The following is a 21434-nucleotide window of genomic DNA, read 5'->3' as shown; positions in this document are numbered from 1 at the left end:
CTCTGCTGGCAGCCTCCACTTCCCCCTGCAGCCCCGGGAAGCTTTGGGAAGAGTGGGCAGGCTGCGCGCAGATGCCCCATGCTCCTGAGCTGCTCTTTGGGGGTGGGAGTCGCACTGCTCTGCCAGCAGCAGGGGCTTCCTCCTGCAGCCCCGGGAAGCTTTGGGAGGCTTTGCATTGCTTTTGCTGAAGCTAGAACAGCAAGAGGGATAGCCGCGCAAACGCTCTTCAACAACATTTGATTCAGAATATATATTTTTTCTTGTTTTCCTCCTCTGAAAACTAGGTGCATCTTATGGTCGGGTGCGTCTTATAGAGCGAAAAATACAGTAGGTGGTGCGTCAACAGGGATGTCTCCTGTTGGCACTCCACTGCCCAAGGCTGTTAGCAATTTCACCCCTCCCAACCTTCTTTTTAAACCTCATTTGAACAGTTTGTTATAATACTGTTGTTGTTGTTGTTGTTGTTGTTTTAAAATAAACATTTTAAAAGCCTTAGCCCCACCCACTAATTGAGACACACAAATTTCCACTCATTCACACTTACATTTGGGGTTATGGAAATATCTGGCATTTCCTACCCGTTTCAATAGATGTTTATGGATGGAAGTCAACCTACTTTAGCAACTACAATGACTATGAGGGAAATTTGGCGAAACTCGATGTGCTTTTCAGCTGAGATTCAGAATAAAAATATTGGTGTCTTGGCAAGACATTAGTATTCACATGTAGGACGGAATATAATGATTCTTTGGATGAGCAGGATTCAGTTTCAAAGCAGGTACTTACTTTCTCCATCTCAAGTAGATAGAAATCAATGAAATCCTGTGGTTCATGCAGAGACATATTCTCCTTATGCTTCACTATCTCCTCCTTTGCAAATGACACTACCATCTCCATGCAGGACAAGGCCTTCTTGTGGGGCCCTGGGAGATGTTTCATGAACCATGGGAATATTTCATACAACTAAAGGAAAGATAGCAAAAATGCTGTCATTACCATGAGGAAGCTTGGTCACATGTTTCATGTTTTGGATTAGCACTTTAATAATCTGCATAATCCTTCAGGGCTAGCATATTACTTTGAGTCTAACTGAGAAGAAGGAAAGTGTTTGCAGTTTCTCCTGAATCTCACAACAACTGGTTCTGGGAATTATCCCTAGCTGAAAATGTGAAAGAAAAACATTGCTCAATATATTTTCCAGCTCCCAGACCTCATTCCAAAACTGGGAATAATCCCAGGACTCCTCCTGGAACATTCAAGTCAGTTGACATTTAAACATGAATTTGTCTAATATGCAAGTTCAAACACAGCCATCCTTTGAAATGTGCACTTCTGCAATTTTTATTATTACTTATTTTATTTATTAAATTCCCCAGTTACCCTGTCAAATAATGCCCACCTTGCTCTACAAAAAATCTTTTAAAAAGAAAACTTCTCATTTTTTCTATTTTCTGCATTAAAGATAAATTGCATACCTTTTCTGAATAATTAATATATATATATATATACACACACACACACACACACAACAACAACAACAACAAAAAGTTGTACCTTTATGTCGTTTGTGACAAGGGAAACAAAGTTCACAACAACAAAACAACAAAACCCCCCAAAACTCATATATTCTGACAATAAATCTTAGTGTACAGCTAACCTCCTGTCGTCTCCATACTTCACTTAGTATTTACTAACTTATTGCATAAACATATCCATTCCTTTTAAAATAAAGTATTATTTCTCCTATATCCTTATTTCTTGCTTAATATAGCTACAGAGGATATTCAAAGGCTACGACCGAGTTCAAACTGCAACAACTGTTCTTAAGATATGTTTTAAAAACTTCCCATTTTGCAATACAATGGTACCTCTGGTTACGAACGTAATTCGTTCCAGAGGTCCGTTCTTAAGCTGAAACCGTTCTTATCCTGAGGTGCACTTTTGCTAATGGCACCTCCCACTGTGCGCACGCCTCTGACGCGCGACTTCCACTCGCATCCTGGGGCAAAGTTCACAACCAGGAGCAACTACATCCGGGTTAGCGGAGCTCGTAACCCGAAGCCTGCGTAACCAGGAGCATTCATAACCAGAGTTACCACTGTAAATACTTGTTTTGAATTATCTTTCATTTTTTGGTTAATTTGGCTAGCATATTCAACTAATTTTTGTAACCATTCTGACCTGAAAGTGATTTTATCACTTTTCCAGTTAGTCGCCATTAGGATTCTCGTGGCGACAGTGGCATATAAAAAAACTTCTCTTACATTCCTAGGAATGTCTGGTCCTTTTTTATGAATGAGACTTTAAACATTTTTTTTTTAGTTCTATATAGATGTCCACCCAGAAGAGCTTCAGATCGTATAAATCTTTCGCCTTTTTACCTTTTCTGAATACATGGAGGAACTAGAAATTGAAAGTTGGACTAATATAGGGTTGTCTGCCGTTTCCCAGGTAATTAGAAATGGAAATACTATGGGCAGGTGTGCCTAAGAATGCATATATTGTTGAAAACAATATACAAACGTGCAATTTACTGCTTTGCAAAAATGTGAATGTTAGGTAAATGTGTGCATTAAGAGAAATTAGCACTAAAATGCTGGTGAAATTTCATGAGACCTTTTTTTAAGATCAGAAATTGATGTAGAAATGTGGAGAAGTGTATTTAACACAGGAAAAATGAAAAACAGGAAAAATGAGAAACTGAAATTGACAGGTCTGCCCATCCCCCAGATCAAAAGGGTTTAGTTGGGTCATTTAGAAGGGAGCTGCTTTTTAGCAGTGAGAGCAACCATTTAAAAAATTCTAGGAAAGGTAGCGTCTGCGGGGGGGGGGGGGGTGTCACAGTAGGTACCACCATGGCTGCCACTGCTAAATTCAATTTCTCCCCCCCCCCCAATTCAAATCAGCAAATTGATTTGCCCCCCCCCCCCGGGAAAATCAGTGCACCTCTGTTGAATTTAGGGTTGGACTCTTCAACAGTTATTGTAGCACTCTTGAAACATGGGCATTTATGGCTCTCTTGAAATGTTTCCAAAATTTAGAGATGCTCACATCCTCCAGTTGTAGTCTTTGCAGTGTAGAGCTTACAGATCCAGCCAGCCAGCCAGCCAGGCTTGCTGTCTTTCAGGAGAATCCATTCTGTGCCTCATTAGTCCCTGCTTTTCCAAATTATTTCACCCACAGTCTCTCAGGGTTCTGTGGTCATTGAATTTTGGGAGACAATATACCATATTAGGTCCCAGTGCCTCAGGAATATTTTGTCTTTCTTAAAACCTGAAGATCTTAAACTGGTCCATAATAGGGCTGACAATATATTACCTCAGGTTCAGCAAACAAGTCCCATGAGTCTTGATATTAAGTGGGCAGAAAGAAAACAAATGTAATTTACTATGATGGCAACAAAACTACGTAATTCCCTTCTTGAGAAGATTATTATGCTAACCCTGTGGGCTCTAGACAACCTGTTTTGAAGGTCATTGTTCCATTTTTATCCCATCTTTCCTCCAAAGAGTCCCCTGTGGTTGGACATAGTCTCCTTATCTTTAGAATAATCTTGAGAAATGATTTATGCTATGAGATCGTAAATGGCCCTTATCTTAGATTAGATTTAAACCTAATCTATCATCTCCAACACTCTATCATAATGGATTCCAGAATGCTGAATGGGGGCCCTAAGATCCTTTGGAGACCTCTCTGGCTCAGTAGGAATGAAAATGTCTACTCACAGAATGCTGGATGCTGCCTTGAAATTTTAGGACAAGATCCATGGCTTCTATCAGCTTCTGGAACCTTTCATCTTCAAGAGCAAACCGGTACCCAAAAACTACAGCACATATCACGTTGGAGACTGAATTAGTGATGGGCATGGAGGGGTCAAGTGGTTGACCTGCAAAATAAAGTTATACTAATGTGAGTTCAGCTGCTCCTGCTCATACTGAGTGGGATTTTATGATGGTCAAGAGAAACCCGCTGTGATCTCCAGCACACTAGGACAGTGTCTCTCACAGAAGGTTGGTGGTTCAAGTCCACCCAGGGACAGCTATGGTCAGGATTCCTGTATTGCAGGGGATTTGACTAGATGACTCTCTGGGTCCCTTCCAAGTCTACCATTTTGTGATTCTAAAGCATATTACATTCCTTTCCAAAATGGACAGAGGTAGTACACATAGATTTCTACAGACTGGAAAATAAGAAAACCCATCACCATCACCTAGGATCATGTACCCTTTGAACTTGCAATGACCTCCACAAGCTGACGGGCCTCCTCTGCTATTTGGTGCTCCATGCCTTTCTTCCCCAGCCCCAGCTTCCGCATAGTAACCACTCCAAGCCGTCTCTGTTGCTTCCAGACGTGACCATTTGATAATATAATACCTATGGGAAATCATTGAGAAATTATTATTTACAGAAATTAATGTAAATAATTAAGTTGTCAGCCTGGAAGAAACTATGTTCACTGAAGTTAATGTCCTTGAATATAATAACTACTTAGTCTCTCTGAAGCAAAGAATTAGAAGATGATGCAGAATCCGTCTCAGAGTATTATATGGGCATCTCTATGATATTGGCGTAACAGAACCTCACTTTCTATTGCCTTTTGTCATTCAGAAATTCATTATTCATTATTGTGTGATAACAGAAGTCAGGTGGTCCCAGAGGTCCCTGCACTTTACAGTATCAGAAAAACGTGAGATCTCCAGATATGTGATATCTACGATGGGGGATTTTGTCTAGCATTTAAAATCATGGAAAACTCAGGTGATACCTGCAAGTTCAGTCTTTGTTGCACAAAGAACCAGTGTTGATAAAGATAAACCCAACTCCTTCTGTGGCATTAGCTATCCCTCCCAGTTTGGTGTCATCTGCAAATTTGATGAGCATCCTCTCAATTCCTCCATCCAAGCACCCCCTTGTACTCCTTTCCAAAGTGATGAGGAACTATTAATGAATTTGGGTTCTGTCAGTCATCCAGCTACAAATCCACCTAACAAGTACCTCATTCATGCCATATTTTAGCAACTTCCTTGCAAGAATATAATGGGGGGGTTTGTCTTTGACTTCTGGGAAATGAAATTGCCAGCGAGGCAATGGAGGAATTTGCCGGACCTTACATTCTTGGCAGAGTTTGAGTTCCAACAGATATCAGGGAAATTGAAGTCTCCTTTTTTGAATGTTTGGTATTCTGTTCTAGGGAGGCAGCATCTAAGTCTTCAGTCTGGTTTGGCAGTCTATAGCAGAGTCCCACAGTAAGGTCACTGATGTTTCTCTCTCATACAGTTTTTACCCATATAGTCTCAATCTGCTTTCCTTGCTCAAGGTCTCTTCAACGGGTGTATATTTTGTATTGTTTTTGACTCTTATCTAGTTGTTGTTTCTGCACTGTTTTAAAACCATTTTAGCTGTTTTTATATATCTGTAAGTTGCTGTGAGACATTCATGCAGAAGGCAATTGATAAATTAATAAGTGACGCTGATGGTCACTGCCCACTGGGTCTACCCTACGTAGGATTATTGTTCAGTACCACCAAACTCAGCTGCTCTCTATACTCCTTCCACATGTACTTGAATTCTTGTATGTGGTGCAATATCGCTTAGCTGTTACTATGCTATACACATATACCTATGTGCCTCTTAAATACTCCCCTCAGTTTCCCTGCTCTTGCCTCTCATTGGTTTCAAAATCCTGCACCTGTCATCTGGCACCCTGCTGATTTCAAGCCAGTAAGATTTGCTCTTGAAGCCCCTCATCATCATAAATTTAATGACTTTTTAAATCATTTATTAGTGCGTTTATACCCCATTCTTTCTCCCAAAGGACTTCCACAACTGCAAACAACAAGCAACACAACAACAATAAATATTTTAAAAAATTCAAATACAGATGCAGACTGGGAAAGTTCTCAAATGCTTCTTGGAAGGGGAAGGTCTTTGGAAAGTGCCGAAAAGACAACAGAGGACACACCTGTCTACTATTCAAAGGGTGGGAATTCCAAAGGGTAGGGACCACAACACTAAGGGTCCCATGCCTATATTGTGTGGAATGGGCCATCTTTGATGGTATCTGCAGGAGGCCTTCACCCACAGAGTCTGGTTATTGACTAGGTATATAAGGAATGAGATGATCTTTTGAGTATCTTGATCCCAAGTTGTATATGCCTTTATACACCAAAACCAACATCATTAAATTATTCTGTGAGCCACCCCAATATTTTTTGACGAAGGGCGGTATATAAATTTAATAAATAAAATAAAATAAACCCAGTAGCTAATTGGTAGCCAGTGGAATTCTTTCAACAGTGGCGTAACATGTTGGCTGTTCCTGCCCCCATGAGCAGTTGACCCATTGCATTATTCATCAGCTGCAGCTTCTGGACTAATAGCAAGGGCAGCCCCTAATAACAAACATTGCAGTAATCCAACCTGAAGGTTACTAGTGCATGAATGGCAGTAGTTAGGCTATCCATAAAACACTTGCTAGAGGATTGGGTTGCATCTAAGTAAGTTTTACTCAGAGAAGACTCATGGAAATTAATAGACCTTCATTAGCCATGCACATTAATTACAATGGGTCTACTGTAGGACTAGCATTGGCTCCAACAACCCATTTCCTGCAGTTAATAGAGAAGCTTTGTTCTGTTTATCCAGGCAGTCATTTAAATTTTTCTCTGGGGAAATGCCAGTAGATTGTCTGATTCTTCACTACTCACCTTCTCCTTTTGTGCTAAAGAAAGCCGATACTGGTCGCTCTTCAAATTGTTCAGAGTGGTCAATGAGAGCTTCTTTCACTGCTTGGAATCCAGACAGGACTACAAGGGGTATATGTCCCATCCACATGGTGTAAACGTTTCCATATTGCTTTGCCATCTACCATTTGGGTCAAAAGAGAGGAGAGGAACGTTATGTTTAAAGTAAACAGGTGGCTATTTCAACTTAACACATGAGCTCCAGCCTTCCTTACCTCTACAGCTTCTCACAGCTTCTTTTGCCAGCATCTCCCTCCCTCCCCCCCCCTTCCCAACCTATTTGTTTTACTCTCTCTTGCACATTTTGTGCAGGGATGTGGAAACTGGAGCCCACCAGTGACTGTAGAACTGCAACTCCCTGCCCATTGGCCATGATGGTTGGAGCAGATGGGCATTGTAGTCTGGAGGGCACCAGGTTGGCATAAACTGGGCTAGAGCATTGGGTCAGGTTTCTGACCCACGGTGGGTCTGTCAGCATCGCCCTAGAGCCAGTGTACCAACTGGACTCTTGCACCTCAACCCCGACTGGGCTAGGCGAGCTGGGTAGCACTGCCAGAGACCTCCTTTCTCACAGGAACAGGTCACAGTGCTGTGGACTCACAGCTCAGAGCTGAGAGCACCGGATTCACTGTCTCAATAATACAGTCGTTTTGCAGCAGAGTTTTGCAGAGTTTTGCAGAGTCTTGCAGAGTATAAACCACTCGGAGAGCAGCTCTGTAGAATATCTTCCTTTTATTCTGTAACTACAACTATGATACAAAACTATATACAGAGCTGAATATTCTAAGCATAAATCAATGCTACACTGAGAGTCTGCAGCTGCTCTTAGCAGCAATCTTATCTCTAGGATCTCCAACACTCTCACTTTCTCCGATACACTGACTGACTGACTCTCTCTCTCACACACAGATATGTTGCTGGGCAGAATAAGTAGATAGGCAGGACACGCCTCCTTCTCTCTGTGGAGTCAGCAGAGACCATCAGGAGATGGTCAGGAGATTCTTGGGTATGGGAGGGGTGAAATCTCCTCATCGTCACAGCAGGAGCATCGCGACCAGACAAATATATGGTAAGGAATTAAAAAGAGGTCTCCCAAATATATCTCTGGGCTAGAGATTATTACCAATTTCAGATGTTTTAAAAGTTATGTTCTTATCTGATGGCTGAGTAGTGTATTCTTTGAATTGTTTTCTCTGGGGGAAAAATGGCTTATAAATGGCTTAAATAAACAAATAAATAAAAGAAAATATTGACTGACAAGGAGTGAATTCTTGTGGAGAAGGCAATGGAAAACTACCTGTTTTGATTTTCTATCTAGCTTAGATTGCTGCAATGTGTTATACATAGGGCTACATCTAACAATGGTTCAGAAATTTCAGATAGTGCAGAATTCAGTGGCCAGGTTGTTCATCAGGAGAAGACTGTTTGAGCATATTACACTGATTCTGCTCTGACTGCATTGGCTGCCAATTAGTTTCTGGGCCCAATTAAAAGTATTGGTTTTGATCTACAAAGCCTTAGGATCTCAATGCCTCAAGGACTGCCTCTCCCCATATGATCTGATCAGGACCCTGCAATCATCATCTGGGGCTCATCTTTGTGTGCTTCCTCTACAAGAGGTCCAGGGGATGGCAACACAAAAACTGGCATTTTCTGTAGTCTCTCCTTTTTGTGGAATGTTCTCCCAAGGGAGGTTCAGCTGATGCCTTCATTACACACTTTTAGGTGTTTAAGACGAAACTGTTGCTCTTCAACCAGACCTCTTGCTGATTAACATCTTACACCTTTTCAAAATTTGTTTGTGGGAAGGGTTACTGGTTTGTTAGTTTTTTGTTCTTGTTTTTATCGTGTGTTTTATGTATGTTGTATTCTGTTGTTGTTGTTTAGTCTTTTAGTCGTGTCTGACTCTTCATGACCCCATGGACCAGAGCACGCCAGGCACTCCTGTCTTCCACTGCCTCCTGCAGTTTGGTCAAACTCATGCTGGTAGCTTCAAGAACACTGTTCAACCATCTCGTCCTCTGCCATCCCCTTCTCCTTGTGCCCTCAATATGGAGCAGGAACCAGCAAGCCACTCCAGTATCCCTGCCAAGAAAACTCCATGGACAAAGACAACAGGCATGTTGTATTCTAACTTATAGAAAACACCTGAAGGCAGCCTTGTATTGGGAAGTTTTTAACATTTGACGTTGTATTATGTTTTTATATTCTGCTGGAAGCCACCCAGAGTGGCTGGGGATACCTAGCCAGATCGGTGGGGTATAAATAATAAAATTATTATTAATTATTATTATTATTATTAGGTTGTGAACTGCCCTGAGCTGTGGATTAAGGGTGATATTTATAAATTAAATGACTAATAATAGCTACATGTGAGCGACAAGCTCCTTCATTTTCTTGGAAAGAGATGATGAGCTCCTACTTCATTGCCAAGAGAACTTTTGTAGGGGTCAGATGGGATTACCATGAGGAATTATAAAATATACATCAAGCCATCGTGTCCACGATGAAAGCATTGTGTTGACTGGGTTTGATATATTGATGATAATTTCTGATTAAATCCCATAAGATTCTACATTCATGCCCTTTTCATGCCCTTTTGCCTCTAATGCCCATTCCTCTCTTCTTCACGAGTCACGTACACAGCAGCTCAGCAGTTGCTTCACCAGGCAGGCATCCTGGGCCATAAAGATTGTGGGCAAGCTTATTTGAAGCAGCTCTCTATGTACATTAATCTTAGGATGTTAATCTTAGGGCCAGGAAACAGATCTCACATGAAGGTGATACTGATTGCTATCCTCCTGGCCATCCTCCTTATCATGTGTACTGATTGTTTATTACCTCCGGGGTTGCCAGATTCTCTTCTTTGTAGTTCTGTTCTTTGTTTACCCCAGAAATATTTGTGCTTAATTAGTTTTAGTAGTTTAACTTTCTCCCCATGTGGGTTTGTGGAAATACTCAGAAGAAATCTGATTGGTTCTTACAAACACTCTGTAAAAAGTTCTTTTGTGAATAAAATGGCTTGGGCCAGGGGCGGCTGCAGAATCAGACAAGCACAGAGAGACACGATTATACGCACCCTTCCCAGAGTCTTGCTGGTTCAAGCCTCTGTGTGTATTCTTATTAATCAGACTTCAATCCTTCCTTTACTTTGCGAACGCAACAACTTTGTGCCCAGTAATCTGTTGGAAGGGGGGAGGTTCCCAGCATTCTAGGTCATAGGCAGAATACAATGGAAGAGAAGGAAGACAAGTTCCAGAGCTTATTCTAATAAACTGTTTGATTAGCTCATCTTTTGTTTCGCAAGATGTGTTTCAGAGATAAGCCTCCTTAATCCAGCAGCTACAAGCAAGGTACACAGTAATAATATTAAAACTAATGTAAAAGGACAAGGTTCTTATTAATATTGAAAGGCACAAAACCATGTAAACAAGGTCAGTTATATTAGAATAATTAGGGCATGGGTAGCTAAGTGAAATCAGCAACATGCCAAAAAGTTGCTGCATTTTCTATATGGCAAGTGTTGAATTGTAAATAGTAACAAGATCAGCCTGTGAACTTCCTGTCCCAGTGCCATTTCTTTCACAGTGGCAGTCAAGGGCAAAGTTTGTAATACAATGCTCTGGGCGAGAACCAAATTTGTCACCCCCAAATAGACCTTCGCAGTTAAGGATCTTCTCAGTTTTGCACACACAACCTCGGTGCCCTCAGTGCTGGACCTCAGTGGAGGCTGAATGATGGGGACGGAGGCGCTCCTTCTGGTTTACTGGGACGAGGCCATTTAGGGCTTTAAAGGTCAGCACCAACACTTTGAATTGTGCTCAGAAATGTACTGGGAACCAACCAAGGGAGAGAGACGGTGGAAGAAGATTGGAAGAAATTCAAAATTTATCTTAAGAAATATTGCAAAATTAAAGAGTGCTAAAATGTTGAGGGTATAGAAAAAAGGGGATTACAGCTGTAAAAGGTTAAGTAAAAGAAAAGAACAAGGGAAAATTAGATAAACTTAAGGGGGAGGATTTGCTGAAACTAATTTGGAAATTGGGATGCAGAAAGGGGAGGTATGGGGAAGTCGGTGAAATAAGGTTTAAGAAAAAAGGATTCGAAATTATACATGTTTGTTTATGTGTTTGTATGTTTGTATTGTGTATTGTGTATTGTTTGTGTTTACATAAATTGTGAAAAACCAATAACAAATTTATAAAAAAAACACAGAAATGTACTGGGAACCAATGTGGGTCTTTAAGGTCTGGTGCAATATGGTCTCAGCTGCCACTCCCAGTCACCAGTCTGGCTGCCGCATTCTGGATTGGTTATAGTTTCTGGGTCACCTTCAAAGGTAGTCCTACATAGAGTGCATTGCAGTAATCCAAGCAGGAGATAACTAGAGCACGCACCACTCTGGTGAGACAGTCTGCAGGCAGGTAGGGCCTCAGCCTGCGTACCAGATGGAGATAGGAGACAGCTGCCCTGGACACAGAATTGACCTGCACCTCCATGGAAAATTGTCAGTCCAAAATGACTCCCAGGCTGCACACCTGGTCTTTCAGGGGCACAGTTACCCCATTCAGGATACCTGCTCGCCCCCTGCCCTCCAAAAACAGTACTTCTGTCTTGTCAGGATTTCGCCACAATCTGTTAGCGGCCATCCAACCTCCAACCAATCTGAGTAGGCTGAAAGCAAAGAGTAAGGTTACCGTAACTTCTGTCATAGAGCTTCAGTATGCTGACGACAACGTAGTGTGCACACACACAGAGGATGACCTCCAAACCATCTTAAATATCTTCACAGAAGCTTACGAAAATCTTGGCCTATCGCTCAACATCCAAAAACCAAAAAAAACCAAAGTGCTGCACCAACAAGTACAAAACAACCCCTCTGCAGCACCACAAGTCCAACTCAATGGTGCAATGTTGGAAAATGTTGATCATTTCTCCTACCTGGGCAATTATCTTTCCACAAGGGCTGACACTGATGCCAAAATCCACCATCGCCTGAGCCCTGTGAGTGCAGCATTCTCCCAGCTGAAGTGTAGAGTGTTTAAGGACCAGGACATTCACAGGGATATCAAAATGCTTGTTTACAAAGCTATTGTACTACCAACCTTACTGCATGCTTGTGAAACATGGACCACTTATAAATGCCATCTCCAATTCCTCGAAAGATTCCATCAATGGTGTCTCAAAATGTTTTTACACTTCACTTGGGAAGACAGGCAAACTAATGCCAGTGTACCAGAAGAAGCAAAGATCACCATTGTCAAAGCAATGATTCTTCAACATCAACTTCATTGGACTGGTCATCTTCCAAAGCGACTACTCTATTCTGAACTAAAAAATGGAAAGTGTAATGCCAGTGGTCAACAGAAGAGCCTTAAAGACTCTCTCAAGGCAAATCTTAAAAACGTAGTATAAACACTGACAACTGGGAAACAGTGGCCTGCGAGCTCTCCAGTTGGAGAACAGCCTTTACCAAAGGTGTCATGGGCTTTGAAGACACTCAAACTCAAGACAAAAGGGAGAAACCTGCTAAGAGGAAGGCATGCTTGGCAACCCTCGTCATGATCAACTCCCACCCAGAAACCTATGTCCCCATTGTGGAAGGTTGTATGGATCCAGAATAGGCCTCCACAGTCACTTACAGACTCACTGTTAAGTCTATGTTCATGGAAGACAAACTTACTTGGCTACAGGTGATGGAAGAAGAAGGAGGAGGAGTTGCTCTTGGTGAGATTATTACCTGGAGATTAGTGTTTACTGCCGAGATCCATTAAGAATGATTTGCTATTTTATTAAAAGTGTTTCTAGTTTGAGTGACCAATATGAAGATTTTCCAAGGCTTAAGAAATTGAGTAGCATATGCAGGTTAGTATCTGTTGAAAGGTTGCCATGAATGAATGCTGCGGACCTACGTCCCCTGTCATTTTTTAATGCCTTTTCTTAAATGTATCTGTTTGGTGCTGTGGGGTTTAGATATGATGTGCATATGCACCAGAAGTGATAGCTCCAAAAGACTTGAAAAATGCGGGCAAAGATTTTCATGTTAAATCTCTGGTTGGTCATAATCATAAGTGTTATGCGCTTCCTCAGTGTAACAGTATACAACTTACATTTTTGATTTGTGATTTTTGAATGGACATTTTCATCTTTTATACGGTTTTGTGGTTTTCAGTATTATTAATAATGACCTTTTATATTATTACTATTATTTGTATTGTGGATAGCTTCTGACAAAGGAATGATTTGCTCTAGGAAATTGCTCTAGGAAACAAAAGAAGTTTATCTCTAAAATGCATCCAACTAAACATACAGTTGGGCTAAATAAACAGTTCATTATAAGAACCACCAGAGCTTGTCTTGGCTGTGTTCAATTGTCCTTGGTGCTTTGCCCCTCTTCTTGCTTACAACACCCACTACATTAAGTGTGCCCCCCCCCCCCAGAAGTTGATAAACTACAATTTCCGGCAAGCACGGCTGATGGCCATGGAAGATGGGAGTTGTGTTCTGCAGTGGCTGGAGGGCCAAAGCTTCTGCACAACTACCCTGGATTATTTACAAGCAGAGGGGATAGACATGCAGAATAACCATCAGAGGTGGTTTTAGGGTAGCATGACCGGTTCGGCCACACTGGGTGCCAGTGCCTCAGGTGGCACCACAACAATGATGTACAATGGTACCTCGGGTTACATACGCTTCAGGTTACATATGCTTTAGGCTACAGACTCCGCTAACCCAGAAATAGTACCTCGGGTTAAGAACTTTGCTTCAGGATGAGAACAGAAATCGTGCTCCGGTGGCGCAGTGGCAGCAGGAGGCCCCATTAGCTAAAGTGGTGCTTCAGGTTAAGAACAGTTTCAGGTTAAGAACGGACTTCCGGAACGAATTAAGTACTTAACCTGAAGTACCACTGTATAATGGAGAGCAAGTGGTGAGTGGGCAGCGCCAAATTTTAGCGCTGCACAGGGAGCCACTGAAATTTGAGAGCCCCAAATCCTCCTCTTCATCCATCATTGTTCTATCAAATTTTTATCTGCATGGCAGCTTCTAGGTCTGCCTGTGTATGGCCTATATAACACAGTGGCAGTGGCAGGAATGAACTAATTCAGATTAACAGATTCACAGAATTAATTCCAAAATCTCTGAATTGCTTTTGTTTTCTTTTGTTTGTTTGTTTATTAAATTTGTTAGTTACTTTTACTTGCCCTTATTACACCTGAAAGTAGTTTGTAAAAATTCTGGGTGACTTGAAAAGGAATTAAGTTACTTTTGCAATGGAACCTTGGATGATTTTTAATTAAATTCAGTTTTAATTTTAATTCAATGATTTTTAAGTGTAGGAGTTTCATCACATTTAATTGTGTCTTAAATTGTGGCCCTTGCAGTTAGCATTTAAACCCATGGTACTGTTTAAGCTTAAATACCAGAATGGTTGGGGAAAATTGATAAAACAATTATTGACATTAGACTGAGTTATTACTAAGAAGTACCTTAATGAAAGTATCTTCACAAAGCTTCGCCCCGGATTTCCACAAACCTCCAATGAGAGGAAGCGGAAAAGGTCCTGGAGGATATTGCCTGCGTGACCAGAGTTGTTTCAGGAAGTGAAGAATCAGAAGAACCACCAGCACAGCAATCAAAAATGCCCGTATCTCCATCCTTCTCTTTCACCTTGTTTCTTTAGGGACGCCTGGTTAGGTTCAACTCTCCTTCTTCAAGAGCTTTTGATCCCTCAGAGACCTCGGCATTTCTCTCTCTCTTTATATACTCCATTACTAAAAGCAATTAAGCAACAAAGGTTCTGACACCCCATCAAATAGCCCTGTAATGAGACCTCGTGGCACGCAACACAGCCGAACTCTATAATCATTCTTATGTGTGTCACTCAAATGTCCGGGGGGTGTGTGTTTAATATGAATTGCAATTAGAATTCTAGGTAGTGTAAGACTGATTTGTGCCACAAACATTCAGGGAAATGCATACCATACATTCATGAAATTAAAAAAGTATGTGAGAAAAGGCCTGCTTCATCAGACCAATCAGTCCTATTGAGTGCAAGTGCCCATGGGAAGCCCTCAGGCATGACATTAAGGCAATATCCCTCACCCACTATTGTTCTCCAGTATTTGCAGCATCTGATCCTGGAAATCTGGCATTGTCCAAGGGTGCAATGGGAAGCCTGAGCCCCCCACCCACCCACTTGCTGCCTCCTTGTTCACGAGGTGGTTCCCTATTTTTCTCCCTTGAAAAGTACATAGAGCTAAAGGAGGAAGTTGGGACATGGGCCTGCTTTCCCACATCTTCTTTCTGCTCCATGTGTACTGGATCCAACTTTGGAAAAGCAAAGTGTGTATGGGCACATTCTCCTTCTCTCCTTCTCCTTTGGTGGTGGTGGGGCTCATCTGGGAGCCAAGTGCATGGTGCTCATAGGCAGGGATAGCCAACCTAAGGCCCAGGGGCTTCATGCATCCCAATTGCCTTCTCAATCCGGCCCGCGGATGGTCCGGGAATCAGCATGTTTTTACATGAGTAGAAAGTGTGTTTTTATTTAAAATGCATCTCTGGGTTATTTGTGGGGCCTTCCTGGTGTTTTTACATGAGTAGAAAGTGTCCTTTTATTTAAAATGCATCTCTGGGGTTATTTGTGGGGCATAGGAATTCATTCATCCCCCCCCCAAAAAAAATATAGTCTAGCCCACCACATGGTCTGAGGGATGGTGGACTGGCCCACGGCTGGAAAAGGTTGCTGACCCCAAATTCCCAAGGTGTCCATGGGCCCAAATTCCCAAGGTGTCCATGGGCCTAAAAAGGTTTGTGATCCCTCCTGGAAATGGAAGAGAATCATCATGAATGATGTCCATTAGTAGTGTATCCTTCACGAACTTGTCTAATATCCCTTTAAAGTCATTTAAATTGGTAGCATCATGGTTGTGTGAATATTTTCTTTCTTTCTTTTTTATTTCCATGGATTTCTCTGCTTCATCTCTCAAATACTCAGGGAAGTCTGAGGTATCTGTCATATAGCCTTGATTTTCCAAACCATGCCTACAGGCAGGTCTGGCACAGCCTTTAAGTGGGGTGAAGCCATTTCCTCAAATGGTGGAAGCCCCTGTGTTGGCATCCCCATGCCAGTGGCAGAGAAGTAATGCTGGCATAGAAAATGATTTTGGATAAGATCTTCATTGAGATCTAGGTGATTTTTGACTGAGATCTCAGCATAAATCGCTGAGATCTTTCCTGTCATGGACTGGCTGGAAGCAGAGGAGTGGTGGGAGGCACCAGCTGGGGAACCCCTGAGGGAACCCCCAAGGAAAGAAGGCTGAGAGTCAGGGGATTGGTGGTAGGGTGACAATGAGTGGGCAGAGGAAGAAAAGGGAGCAGATGGGGAGGAGGAGGTATCAGCAGCTGAAGAGACAACAGAAGGGGTCTGTGGCAGGGAGCAGTCCAGAATCAGAGGCTGGAAAGGAGGAGGGTCAAGAGGCAGAGATGAAGGAGGCTGCTGAAGAAGCCAGGGGGTCTCTCCTTCTTGCTGCAACATTTACCACACCCTCGTCTCCTGCAAGAAGAGGAGAGATGGACTCTCCCACATGGGTAATGTGGGCAACCAAATGGGGTGATTTGCCCTATAGGGGAGAAATGGAGATCAGACTATTTGAGCCCACTTCGTACCATACTGCACACTCACCTCTTCTCATTTTCTAGTGTGGGCTCTGCTGTTGACTTCTTTGAGGGGACTGAGTATATATATGTACGGTATATATATATATATGGGGGTGACACTAATTGGCCTGTGTCACATCTTTTTTGCCTACTTCACATCATTGAGTGTCATCTGTGTGACTGGAGTGGTGTTTTGTTAGAATTTAGCTCCAGGTGGGTGAGTGGATTTTGGATAATATCTGACTAATATTGGAGCCAGCGTGGTGTTCAGGCCTGTCAGGCGCATCTGGGTCAATGCTCTCCAATGGGGCCACATTGTGCAAGACAGGTTCAGATGCCAAATAAACAGGGAGCATGCAATAAACAGAGAGGAGTTTCCAAGGGCTTTGAGCAGCTGGCAGCTAGCTCAGAAAGATGGGAGAGATTAAATCCTTCCTTCAGTCCATTCACCTCCTGGACCTCATTGGTTTTGGTTAATTTGGCTGAATTATTCCGATTGCAAATTCTATAGTTGTTACATTTTAATAAATATAACCAGTTAGCCACCTTTCTGGTCTTGAGTCTTCTTGGGTGTGTTGGCAATTAACCATTAGTACAGTGGTACCTTGGTTCTCAAACTTAATCCATTCCGGGAGTCCATTTGACTCCTGAAACCATTCAAAAACCAAGAAATAGCTTCCAGGTGGCTGCAGGAACTTCCTGCAGTCAAGCAGAAGCTGTGTTGGACGATCAGCTTCCAAAAAACATTCGCAAACCAGAACACTTACTCCCGGGTTTGTGGCATTCGGGAGCCAAAACGTATGAGTACCAAGGCATTCAAAAACTAAGGTACGACTGTTCTTCAAAAGAACTGGGTATTAGTTATTTAGGAACAGCAGAATGAGGAGAGATGGTTTCAGGAAGCGGAGAAGGAATCTTGATTTCATGTGCCCTGGAGACCAAGATAGGCAGCAGAGCAAAAAGGAGGCACGTTCTGGGCTGCTGCTGCTGTGTGCCCCTCCACTGAATACTAAAGGTTGTATATATGTGTAAAATAAGCCATACTCTTAAAACACTATAGCCTCTGCCATGTCTCAACTCCCAACAGAAACATGACCCTGGGTGGGTGTCTAGAACCCTTGTGGCTGGATGATGAGGAGTGGTGGGAGGATCTAGCTGGAGAACCCCGTAAGGAAGCCTCAGAAGAGGCAGGCTTAGAGTCAAGGGAGTGGTGGTGGGACAGGTCAGAGGATGAAAGGGCAGCAGAATAGTTGGATGCTGAACAAGCAACAGGCTTGAGTGAGAGAGAGGAAGAAGAGGCAGAAAGCACTGCAGACATAGGTCAGGAAGCTGAGGAGGACGATGAGGGGACAAAGGCTGTGACAGCTCCACAGGAGCCAGCCAATCCTACTGTATTCCATTCCCTTCCTCCGTTTTCTCCAGTGACATGGAGGGCTTTGCATGTAGCAGGGCCAATAGCACAGAGAGCACAGCCCCCCCTCCCTGACAGAGTTTAAGACTGCTGGGGAAACATCCAGCCAAAGGGGAGATTTAGGGGAAAATAGGAGGCACAGATTGTCAACTGGTTTACTGGGGCTAGTCTTGCCTGTAGGTTTTCTGTTTGTATTCTGTTTCCTTGAATAAAGAATCAACTTCACTGCTCATCCCTGAGTCTCTGTGCTGACCTGCAACAGAACCAGCTCTGACATGCTGGAATCTTGCCTTTGCTCAGCAGAGATTGGGGGACTTGGCACCCAACCTTTGTAGCAACGTATATACCACATCTTTGTGAAGGAGGAGTGAATAAATAAGTGCATCTTTTCTGCTTTTAAACAGAACTTTTAATTTAATTGTAAACATAACTTTTAATTTCTAGAGTTCTCTGGGGAAAATTGATAGATTGTTAAAACTCTCTGGGAATTATAACTCTGTGAGGGGAATAGGGACCCTCTAACAACTCAAAGGCCCGCGGTTGGCGCTGTGGTCTAAACCACTGAGCCTAGCGCTTGCCGATCAGAAGGTCGCAGTTCAAAGACCCGTGACGGAGTGAGCTCCCGTTGCTCGGTCCCAGCTCCTGCCAACCTAGCAATTCGAAAGCACATCAAAGTGCAAGTAGATAAATAAGTACTGCTCTGGGGGGAAGGTAAATGGAGTTTCCGTGCGCTGCCTGGTTTCGCCAGAAGCGGCTTAGTCTTGCTGGTCACATGACCCAGAAAAACTGTCTGCGGACAAACGTTGGCTCCCTCGGCCAGTAAAGTGAGATGAGCGCCGCAACCCCAGAGTCGTTCGCGACTGGACTTAACTGTCAGGGGTCCTTTACCCTTACCTTTTAAACAACTCAACACCCTGAAGAAACTACACTTCCTATTATTCTCTGGGGGAATCCATTACTGTTGGTGCAGGTGGTGCCTGGTAATGAACTTGTACTTTATGCCGCTCATGAACCAACATCCTTCACATGGATAAATAAGGAAGCATTTCCTTCTATGCAGTGGAAACCAAACAGTGTGCACTTGAAGAATAATAAGTTGGTAGCATCAGATAGATAAGAAACCTGGGAATATAATAATTATACTATGATATCTGATGTGAATTAGCCTACAAATATGGCACTCAGGTAAAGCTTGTTGATTAAGGCAATATGGATGACTCAAGACCTAGCAAACCTCTCCAAACACAATGCCAGAGCAGGGTCATTGGCAGGTGCATAATGGCAGTGGCAGGTGAAGGGAGGCCACAATAATGACACAGGAGACAGGTATTGGGTTGTATAAGGCCACAACGTGATTGACTGCAGGAAAGAGTAGGTTTGGCTAAGGCACTGGGCACGTGTCCTGCATCAGGCAGCCCGCCTGCTATCTGATAGTAACTTGTGTTGGGGAGTCACCCCCAACGTGAATTGAATGGCACAATCCCACACAGGCTGCCATTGGGAGAGGTGTTTTGGTCCATTGGTCTCCCAGAGTCACCCCTCCTGGACCCCCCTACCTAGGTACCCCTCTGACTAAGGGTGCAACCCAATGCCTTTTTTTGCCAAAGTTGTGAAAACCTACAAGCTGGTCAGTTTGCTTGCAGGATTAAATTCCTCCCTGGCCCCAAATATGCTGACCAAATAAACCATAGCAAGGTCCATAGGTAATGTGCACACTTCCCCCTCAGGCAGGCCCCTAAGGACTGGGTGGGTGGGGAAATCCCAGAATGACTGGCTAACAGGGCGGCCAACACCTGCCCACCCCCTTAAATGCTTGCAGCCCCCAAGCCCCAGCCCTCAATTGGCTGAGCAGGCAATGCCCGCCCTTACCTGAGGGCCCAATGCAGCCAGAGGTGAGCAATGCCAGCCATTCCCTCCCCTGGCTGCGCCAGAAGATGGCAGCCTTCCTGAACCCACCACGGCCGTGCCATGTGACAGTGGCTGCCCATCCAGAGTCTCAGGTGAGTGGATAGAACGGAGACTTGGAGACTCATAAGTCAGTTTTTTATTCTAGAAAATAGAATACAAGCAGAATGCCCACAGGCATGGCTGCCCTCAGTGGCAATGTTGCCAAGACTTGGCCCCTCCTGCTTCCTCCTAAAGCCCCTCCTCTGGATGTTTCCCAAGCAGGCATAAACTCTGGTGGGAAGGGTCCCCCTTGGGCTTTCTGAGCCTTCTGTTCAGCTACATGCAAAGACCTGCATGACATTGGAGTCAAGGGAGGAGGTGGGACCAGGTAGCTGCTGAGAAGCTGTTTCAGCTTTTTGGTTGCAGCTTCTTCCTCTTCTCTTGGAGGTCCCAGACCTGAGGTGCCTTCCTCTGCTCCCTGCCCTGCCTCTGAAGGGTTTTCTTCCTCTGGCTCTTCTTTTTCCCTTGAGCCTGTTGCTTCTTCTGCCTCCCAGTCTCCCTCCTCCTCTGACATGTCTTCAGAGTCCCACCACCACAATCCTGGCTGTGAGTCTTCCTCCTCTGCTGCTTCCCTAAGGTGCTCCCCAGCTGGAGCCTCCAACCACTCCTCTTCATCCAGGAAGTCCTTGGCACACAACCATGATAAATTATTATTAAAATTATTATTGGCTGTTAAAAATGAATTACATCAGTAGTCACGGGTAAACAATTGCGGCACAGAAAAATATCTGCTTCAAAAGCAATTGTGTTCTCAAATGAATTCTTTGCTGGGGGTTCACTATAAAACCCTTGATGATTGTGAAAATATTTTTGTAGACTTTACTTCACAATAGAAAAGACTTGAAACAGAATCCAAAACTCTGTGTAATAAAACAAAAGGGTGGACTATTTTTTCCTTCAGTTACTAGATATTACAAGACTCACTTCAAAAAATGGTTTCACTTGGGTACACCTTTAATTCTTGAGCAGATTAAGGCCTTGTTTTTTAAAAAACCACAACAAAAAAACCACAACCCTTTTTGGTACTGTATGATATCTGAGAAGGATATACTTAAGTCATGAGTTAAAAATAAATAAATTGAGATATATACATACACCTGTACAACTGAGATTTGAGCTACCATAAAAAATTGACCCTGGGGTGCCCCAAAGGGCTACTTCAGCATTTCCCTAGTAAACTATTTTATTTTAGAGGATGATCTGTGCCTACAAATCTGGGTGCAGAATCTGGCTACCAGCCAGGTCGTCTTATGATCTTTGCCTAAGAGGAGAGAATTAAGTTCTCTGAAAGATTGGTGAACCTCTTCAGCAAAGGATCAATGGTGTCTCTACGGATCTCAACATAAAGTCAAACTCTGTACATCTGGGTATGGCTGAATGCACCACAAAACACCATAAGCCTTAAGGAAAGTTTCTAGAAATTTATCTTTAGAAGGCATTTAATACCAAAGTGTATTAATTGCATATACTCAACAGTTGATAGCTTTTGTTAGAGGTGTAAAATGCCTCTGTCGATCTTTCAGAAATGTCCCCAAATAACAACTGTCAGGGATTTAGGAGCAGAGGCAAGGCCAAGGGAGGAAACAGAGAGCGAAGGGGAGGAGGCAGAAGAAAAGATGAGTGATGACGACGACCCGAGATCTCCTAGTCTTTCCAGTGAATCAGAGGATTCACAG

The 21434-nt window shown here is 43.1% G+C and overlaps 1 protein-coding gene across 2 annotated transcripts in view; it reads right to left on the bottom strand.

Annotated features, from left to right (window-relative positions):
• The window catches only part of LOC308584995 (cytochrome P450 2J2-like), a 61387-nt gene that overhangs the window by 9746 nt on the left and 30207 nt on the right, over window positions 1-21434 (bottom strand). The window contains exons 1-5 of one of the 2 annotated variants that reach the window (XM_081190417.1): window positions 14231-14459; window positions 6708-6864; window positions 4225-4374; window positions 3726-3886; window positions 787-963 (exon numbers count right to left, since the gene is read on the bottom strand). In XM_081190417.1, coding sequence (XP_081046543.1) covers window positions 787-963; window positions 3726-3886; window positions 4225-4374; window positions 6708-6864; window positions 14231-14398 — 813 coding nt within the window. In that variant the 5' untranslated portion in view covers window positions 14399-14459. Of the gene's footprint in view, window positions 1-786; window positions 964-3725; window positions 3887-4224; window positions 4375-6707; window positions 6865-14230; window positions 14460-21434 lie in introns of those variants that run through there. The other variant, XM_081190418.1, reaches the window with a different exon arrangement.

This window comes from Podarcis bocagei, assembly GCF_964188305.1.
Source record: "Podarcis bocagei genome assembly, chromosome: 4".
NCBI lineage: Eukaryota > Metazoa > Chordata > Lepidosauria > Squamata > Lacertidae > Podarcis > Podarcis bocagei.
Note: the sequence above shows the minus strand (reverse complement) of the source record. Positions and strands in the feature narration are given on the sequence as shown.